The following is a 9105-nucleotide window of genomic DNA, read 5'->3' as shown; positions in this document are numbered from 1 at the left end:
ACAACATGTAGGCATTGCAGCTCAAAACACCACTTACCTTTACATTGTTAGTGTAACACTGGAAACACAGATTTAAAAAGTGCTGCTTTTTCACCAAATAAAAGTTTGATGGCAGGAGATTTTCCGCAATTTTAAGAATAAGACAGACTCTTGAATGGTAATGTGATAACATTAATTGAATTTAATGAAAGAACATTATAAACATACTATAGCCACAATTGCAGACAATTTCAATTCAAACAATAAAATGTGAGGTAGACTGGCTAGTGAAGCTAAATTCACCAAGCTTTGGTTAAGAGAATTTTACATCAAGGATTGCTTCAGACCTGATGAACTTCTTACACAGAGAGAATATGTACCCCTACATAGAGAAAAAGCAGGCAGACAATGCAGAGCAACATATATGATGCCTACAACACAGATTTGTTATATATACATATATTGTAACAAATCTGACATGGGATAATCACACTTACGGATTTACAGTTTGCATACCTTTCACCCTAGAAATAAAAATTACCAGTATAGGAAATTGGTCAGGAGTGAAGCAGTCCTAAGAAAAATATTTAAACCCTTTTCAGAGGTAACACAAAACAACTGCATAAATTACAGATATGAGTGATTTGTTTTATAATTACAGATTACATTCAATATTAACCGGTGTCTTAACTACTTATATTTGACAAGTCTACCGGTAAAATAATGCTGGCCTCTTTAATACATTCATGTCACTGCCTTGCTGGCAAGGCTTGTAACCAAAATATTAGATTGTAGCATCTGGTATCTTTTTCTGATGTACTGTCCCGTAAAATCATTTAGAGAGCTTGCATTATTAAAGCATATGGATGTCAGTAATTAATTTCCGAATACATTTCAGCTGGAATTCAACCAAAACTCATTTCTTTGCCTAAGTGACAATGCTTTGAATGTGCTCTTGTCCAATACAGAAAGAAAATAGATGTAACCAGAATCTTTCTACACAAAGCATTCCCCAATATAACAGAGTAGTTGAGCTTCTTTATTTCCAACAATGATTTAAAATATTTCTGCACGTGTTGGTCAGTGGAGTGCACTAGTAAAAACCCTAACCAAAAACTGCATAAGTGGGGTAGCAATGTGAGGGGCAAGAGCTTCAGGCAATTACTTTGAACTAATACTACTGAAAACCATGTTCAGAAAGCAGTGTATCAAGTAAGGATAAGAATATGCTGTCAAGGAGATAGTACATTTTTCTAGGTAGAGAATATAGTGCTTAGAAACTGATACCCATAAACACAAACTGTTCTGAGATGGTATGTAGACAGTCTGCTACAAATATGGCCAAAAAACCCTGATTGTGTGAAAAGGCGCTTAGCCTCCAAGTTCTCAACTTACACATATTCTTGTACCTCTTTACCAAGGGTCTAATCACTCTCAGCACATGGAATTTTAAGAACTTAGTGCAAACATCATATATACAAAGATTTTTTGAAAGATTTTTTATCTGCAAAGTTTGCATTAAAATGGAAACTTTCACAAATTCACCTTATGCAGGTATTAAGTTCAGCCAACGAAACCAGAACAAGACCCTAAAATGCCAGTAATTCTACATGTGTCTTAACAGGCTACACAGTGAATACACCAGCCTTGTAGTTCCTAACTGCAGTTCTTACATAACCTCCTACCAAACAAAAATTAAGGTACTCATTAAGTATAAGGCAGATTTTTTATGGGTACAAAAAATCCCAAATAACCTACACTAAAGTAAACAATCGTTCATTTGAAACATGCTACATTTACATAAAGCTATAATAAAATGAACAGGTATGAAAACCATTATTTTCCTTTTCAACTTCAATCAATATATTATGCTTTTCATTATTTGTAAACAGCTTTTTTCACAAGCTTAAAAAGTTGTACAATTAACACTTTTGTTCTAAATGCAGTTTGGCAGGTGCTTCTTAATCGACTTTTTGTGTTCTTAATTATATTTAGATCATAATAAGTGTAATGCACTGAATGAAATTCTCACTAACAAGATGAAAACGGGCTGCATATAAAATATTGGTGTGACAAGAAAAAGTGTAAGAATGGCAGTGAAGGAAGAACCACCACAAAGCGTAACAGTAGGAAAAGCTGGAAAAAGCAGAGTAGGAAAAAGGAAGTGAATTCTATCCATAAATGTTAACTGCATTATGAAGCCCTGATTGTACCGTACTCATTTAAACTCTCAGCATATTTCACAGCACAAAGTGCTGGTATAAAGAAACCCACTCTTAAAACAATTCACAGCCTATTTAAAAATAGTGTTATTTTAACACCTCTCTAATTCAAACAAAGCACAGAGCTTGATCCAGTTAAGCACACGCATTCAGTACCTACAGATGAAAGAATTCTATGGACCCCAGCTGAGTTCTGCTGTATCTGTTTCCATCAAAACAAGCATGTACTGAGGCATTACAAGGGCACTTCCAGCGACAGGAGATCTGTGCCCACCTCCTGTATCACCCCCCCTTCTATTTCTGTGCCTTGTATGCTACTTATGTTTAGGACCAAAAGGAACTTGTATGGTGCAACAGTAAAAATATGGAACGTGCTCTCAGACTTTCCATTCCTTCCACTGTCTTTTCATGCTACCTGTTTATGCCGTTTATGCCCATGTGCTTGCATTGGGGAGTTGGAAAAAAACAGCTCTATTGAACTCAGTGGAACACAGGTGCTGGAGTTGTGCTCCATTAGATCAAGCCCTAAATAGTTAAAATGACCTGGCCAACTTTTCCAGGTGTGCTTAAGACCTTTATTTATATGTATGTATGTATGTATGTATGTATGTATGTATGTATGTATGTATATAAACACACAGCTCCTGCTGTTGGTCCCAATTCAGTTAGAAGTTATTTTAATGGACTTTATGGCTCTCAGAACTTGTGGCTCAGCTTGCTTCAGCCATTAAATACTTCACGCTTCTGGCCTATGGTTCGTCTGTTTTTCATGGGTTAGTAAATGCTCTCCATAAAAGCACACATATAGCATTCTCTACCCAAAAAACTATAGAGAAAGTTGAAGCAAGCGAGACACCGACTGCAAAAAGAAATAAAGGAACTTCTGCTGTGTGAGAACAAGCTAGAAGGCTGATTTGTCACCTCAAAATGATTTCTGATAGTACTGAGGATTACATCATTTTGGTGGAGTTTAAGCACACCGATGAGACAATATGAATAAGAAGGCTGGTTGTCAAGATTGATCCATGTGCAAAAATAGGTTCCTGCACATGGCTTGGCATGCTACCAAAGAGAAAAGGCTGATCACCTACTGAGTTGAAGATCTTTCCATTCAGACCAATATTTCACCCCAAAAGGTGAAATAACAGCTGTCCTGACAAACCAGCATGTGCACACAATGCCTGCCTTACATTCATCAATTTGTTCAGGCTTATGTAGTAAACTTTAACTTTTGTGGAAATTTTGCCAAAAGTTTCAATACATATAAAATTACAAACCTTAAGCTAACACTGCACAGAAAGTGAACAAAAAATAATCTTTCAAACACACAATTCTAGGTTACTTTTTGTCTTTTCAAACCCCTGAGTTATACCGTACCAAAAGTACAGATATGAAGAGAAATGGACAGCATTCCTCAGCATATTATCTTCAAATAATTCCACATTCTTACTGTGAACCGCATGTAACACATTCAAGCTGATAGATGCCAAAAGTCTGTTTAATTCTCCTTTAGCATAGTATAAAGCGATCAGGAGAACTTGCCATCCGCCAAAATGTTATTCTCCACATCATGGGTCATCATGGGTATGCCATTACGTAACAGTGACCCACGAGGAATCAACTTGAATCAATTCACTTTTCAGTCATAAAAAATAAAGTCTGGGTTAGAAATTTGGGGGATCCTTAAGAGTAGTGAACATAAATATTGGTTGCACTTTGCTCCACAGTGATTGTACTTTCAAAGAAAGGGGGGAAAAGACACAATCCGACTTCTCAGGTTCTGTTCTTTTCCTTTGCCATTTGTTTCCTCTCAAACTTATATATGGCGCCCAGTCAGAAAATAGAGTGGCTTATCATCGCTACTATTAGCAGTCTGAAATTCATCTCTCAGACGAAACTGCCATTCATCTTCCAGCTCTAGACGGACTATTGTTTGCCGCAAGGAGCTCCTGTCTTGGCAAATGACACACAGGGTTGCACCTTAGGTTAAAAAACAAAGGACAGTTTATACCACCATTTCATTTCCATGTTTGTTTGTTTTGTTAATTTTCTTATATTTCTCCCTCCTTGGAAATATTACATATACAAAAGTAAGGTATGCACCTTTCCCAGCCTAATTTCACTGTATACAGTACACAGCACTCCCTCAACCCACGTTTTTCAGATTTCCACTATCCTCTTCAGGAAACAGCTTTCAGGTTCTACTTCCTAAGAAAGCCAAAGCCACCACACCGTTAATCATAAGATTGCCCATAATATGCCACTAGTGATAATGTGATGTTTCTTCAAACACGGTCTGTCATCGTAACCTGTAAAACGATCAAGCTCCAACAAGGTGGAACTGCTTTTCCAGTTGCAACTGTAATGCCAAGTCTTAAATGGGAGTTAAGTAACCATATTATACCTAACATTAAAAGGCCTAACATGCATTTTTACTAATATTTTACCATATTTGTAAGAAGAATTCCCACTTCACCTTTAACCAGGTGTCAAAAGCAAGTGGAACAATCAAATGTTTTTTCTACCCTTAGAAAAAAGTACAAAAAAGTAGTTACAAGTAACGAAGCAACTCAAATTAACTAACTCACAAAAGGGATACTTCCTGAGTTGCCAGGAGATTGTGCTTCCCTAGATGTGTCTGCAATGGATTTGGCTTGCAGAGCCTCGATATTCCCACCAGTCTTTTAGGCTCCTGCCAACTACCATGGTTCCCAGTTCTAAAAGGCCCCAGAGAAAAAGGAAGCAGGCATGGATGGTGATATCACCTGCCATTACCCTGCAACGAGCTTTATAGTTCCTGCATGTAAGGACAATGCCATCCCAATCTACTCTGCTAGAAAACCATTAAGCAAGCACTAGACACAAAAGGTCAGAACAGAAATCACATTACCTTTCAGGAACTTGAACCTCTTAAGAAAATCTGCTCCTACAAAGGAGTCGCAAAGATATAGAAGTAGTCCACTGAAAAATACCCCTTCACAGTTGACATTGACAGAGTGCGGCCGTGAACTGACATAGCAAAGAGCTACCTAAATCAGAAATGAGAAAAAATGGTTATATTTGTTTGAGTTGTTGTTTTTTCTTTAAAGTTTTATGCTCTAACTTACCAACAGGAACATCACCACAACAGTGAATAAATTGCAGTTACTACCCCCAACATCTAAACAGTCAACTCAGGAGTAACTGCATAAAATAAAATAAAATATTGAAGTAGTCCACAAAAAATGTAAAAGCATCATCCTGCCTACAAAAGGGCAGGAGTAGAAATGTATGAGCAACTAATGTCAGTTTTCATGGGTCCCCGGTTGTAGCAACTGAATACAACAATATCAGTACATCAGCAACATAAACGGAAGCTAATGACCTAAGAAAATCACGGCACAGTTGCCTTGCAATCTTCCGTTTTTTAAAGGACTGGAATCCCCCTTTCCAAAGTTGAGTATTGGTAAGATTCATAGATACATACTTCAGGCCCAATGTTCAGATAGCAGTCAATCGCTAATACAGGGTTTCTGAAGTTGTGGATAGCCTTTGGGAAAAGCTTGTATGTGGCATGTTGAAGAAACTTTTCCAGGAGAAACTGAGCTGGAGCTGCCAAGAGTGTGTGCTCACTGTCTGGAGCACAGACATACTGAAGGGGCATTATGGGAGTCAAGCTCTCAGATACCTGTGAAGGAAATATACATAAAAGTGAAATGTAATGAGCAGCATCTCAATCACCAGGCAGCTGCCTGAGGATAACGTGTGCCAATTCCAAACTTGAGAAGAATCATAAGACTTGAAGAACACTTACTCTCTGGAGTTTTAACAAGGTTTTCATTACTTCAAGAAAATACCAGCTAATACTAGAGGCCTCCATGCAGCTATATTATGCTCCTCAGAAGCATGTACTGACTGCTATGAACAGGTGCGAAGGCAGCACACAAAATATACACAGCTACAGTATACACTAAATATAACGAGTTGGATATTTTTGCATTTTGGTTATGTGCCCAACGACTGGCAGCAGAGCAATGGTTAAGATAGTACTTGGGTGCAAGGGTGGGAAGACTGTGGCCATGTCATTTGAGACCAGGCAAGGTAGAAAAGGCCAGAGTCAATTCTGAAGAGATTTCTTAACTTCTCTTGTTGCCCTGCTATGCAATGGATGTTCTGCTACATATGACGACTACACAGATGGGAAGACTGCAGTAAGCTGTGTGCTGTTGGGGAATCAGGAAGTGAGTAAGGACAGCCTTGGAGAGCAAAAAGGAGGCCCAAGAAGCAATGGTTTAAAAGGCATGGCCAGACTTGGCCTTCCAGATGTTTGGGGACCACAATTTTAATCATCCCTGACCACTGGTCCTGCTAGCTAGGGATGATGGGAGTTGTAGTCCCAACACATCTGGAGAGCCAAGCTTGGCCATGCCTGGTTTAGGATGTATGGGGAACAGAGGTCTAGTATGCACACATAAAGGTCCTCAAAGGCTCATACCCCCTTGATGTATCCCATCTTTAGTAGCTTAACCCTGTTGACAGGGCCTTTGTTGTCTTTTAAGCCATTTGCTTAGCATTTTTTAAATTAACAGACTACAACATAAGAAGAGATGCCTCACTGTTAAATTATTCCCAGAGTCCCACTGGGAATGCCACTATTAATTAAAAAGAGAGAAAATAAAAAAATGAACAAATTTAGTTTCAGAATGAAACGTCACAAACTAAGGCCAATGGAAATATGTAAAGGTAAAGGACCCCTGGATGGTTAAGTCCAGTCAAAGGTGACTATGGGGTTGGGGCGCTCATTTTGCTTTCAGGCCAAGGGAGCTGGCGTTTGTCCACAGGCAGCTTTCCAGGTTATGTGGCCAGCATGACTAAACCGCATCTGGCGCAACAAAACACCGTGACGGAAACCAGAGTGCATGGAAACACCATTTACCTTCCCGCTGCAGCAATACCTACTTATCTACTTGCACTGGCATGCTTTCAAACTGCTAGGTTGGCAGGAGCTGAAACAGAGCAATGGGGGCTCACCCCGTCGCGGGGATCTGTACCTTCCGATCAGCAAGCCCAAGAGGCTCAGTGGTTTAGACCAGTGTTCCCCAACCTTGGGCCTCCAGCTGTTTTTGGACTACAACTCCCATCATCCCTTGCTAGCAAGACCAGTGGTCAAGGATGATGGGAATTATAGTCCAAAAACAGCTGGAGGCCCAAGGTTGGGGAACACTGGTTTAGACCACAGCACCACCCATGCCCCTAATATGTAGGAAAGGAGTGAAGAACCTAGGGTCTCCAGATATTGTTTGCCACCCCGATTTAGGGTTATATGGGCTTATGACATGCTATAAAGACACCTCCCCCCCACCGCCCTACAAAGGACCTTCCAATTAGCTTCTAGCACCACCAATGAGCTCACAGACAGAGCACAAGCAGTCAGGAGTCAGTGTTTGGGAGGACAGAAACATGCTCTTAAAACAATATGCCAACATGAAAGGAAACACATTGAATCATCAAGTTTCCCCCAAACAGGTGTGTGCCTGCCTTTATCATTCACCTAAAACTGATAAAAAAGGTTATGACTGGAAGCCAGGATTTGTATGCAGACCTGGATTACAGTTTCAAGTATCAAATAGATTAGTATACATAGGAGTCAAATAATGCATTTTAATTCTTGCAAGTTATATTTGCTCCCCTGCAAACCCCTCAGAGTACATTATTAGGAGGCTCCAATAGCCAAAATAGCTTCCCCTTGAGATAGCTAATCACTCAGCTATTAAAAATCTTCCCCCTTCACCAGAGATTTCACCACAAGCAGGTAGTATGCCTCTGAAGGCCAGTTGTTAGGAATCACAAGTGGAGAGAGATCCATGTTGCTCTTGGGTCTTCCTGCTTGCGGGCTTCCCATAGGCATCTGGTTGGCTACTGTGAAAACAGGATACTGACCAAGATGGATCCTGTGCCTGATCCATCAGAGTTCTTCTTTTCTTCTTATGAGGTAAAATGAAACTGTTGTCACTGAAGAAAGCAAAGGCACTGTTTTGTTTTCTTGTTGTTCAACGATGGTACTCACCACGATTTTAGGCTTAATGGCAAAGTCCTTTTGACCTCCAACCTGGATGTGTTTCTTCATGAGACTGAAGTTGTTAAAGCAACAGATAAGCAGGCCGCTACTGTTTGTTCTCAGATTAAAATCTACATCTTCACAGAAATACCTAAAAAATGGATACAGATTTACTTAACCGGTCATGTATTTGTTGAAGTCACTGATTTCTAGTTCATGGTACGCACCTTCTGATTACCATAAATTATATTGAGACCAACTCTCCTGTAATCCTAGATTGCAACAAAAACACTTCTCTGTAATTGTTGTTCCTCATGAATGGCCTTTGCAGTCACACATAAAGATGGTTCACCTGACTAGTGACTTGGAATTTCTTAAAGGCCACAGCACAGACTATACGGATTTCCCCTCCCCTACCAGGTGGTAGCCTAAGACAAGAGAGGATTTTTATAGGAGGAAGGAATAACACGCTTTTGTCTCAGGTTACCACCTGGAAGCTGCCCAATATGGAAAGTGGGAAGAATGGAGAAAGGGACAGCATGTCTGTAGGGGTTAAATTCACTCTTTTCTTGAAAAAATGGCATTTCTGCACTAATATATTTATATTTAATGTATTACATCTAAAGCCCAATTTTCCTCCAATCAACTCAAGTCAACATACATAGTTCTTTATCCTTCCCTTTTATCTTCAGGCCAAGAGACAGTGACTGGTACAAGCTATATGGCTGAGTGGGGATTTGAAACTGGGCCTCCCCAAGGCTCCCCACAGACCATGCTGTGAGCCTGCCCTTTACAGGGGAATAGCTTCAGTCAAGGCTTTACAGTAACCATATTTCTGAATTCTAAATGTGTCTGTATAGGGCCAAA

The 9105-nt window shown here is 39.7% G+C and overlaps 1 protein-coding gene across 20 annotated transcripts in view; it reads right to left on the bottom strand.

Moving 5' to 3' along the window:
- Window positions 1–158: 158 nt before the first annotated feature.
- The window catches only part of GREB1L (GREB1 like retinoic acid receptor coactivator), a 158040-nt gene continuing 149093 nt past the window's right edge, over window positions 159–9105 (bottom strand). For all 20 annotated transcript variants that reach the window (XM_083622412.1, XM_083622414.1, XM_083622402.1 and 17 more), the window contains 4 exons: window positions 8248–8389; window positions 5668–5868; window positions 5092–5230; window positions 159–4181 (listed from right to left, as the gene is read on the bottom strand). In XM_083622412.1, coding sequence (XP_083478538.1) covers window positions 4018–4181; window positions 5092–5230; window positions 5668–5868; window positions 8248–8389 — 646 coding nt within the window. In that variant the 3' untranslated portion in view covers window positions 159–4017. The remainder of the gene's footprint in view (window positions 4182–5091; window positions 5231–5667; window positions 5869–8247; window positions 8390–9105) is intronic.

The sequence above is a fragment of the Podarcis filfolensis genome (assembly GCF_964270895.1).
Source record: "Podarcis filfolensis genome assembly, chromosome: 7".
NCBI lineage: Eukaryota > Metazoa > Chordata > Lepidosauria > Squamata > Lacertidae > Podarcis > Podarcis filfolensis.
The sequence above is the reverse complement of the archived record's forward strand: the minus strand, read 5'-3'. Positions and strand labels throughout refer to the sequence as shown.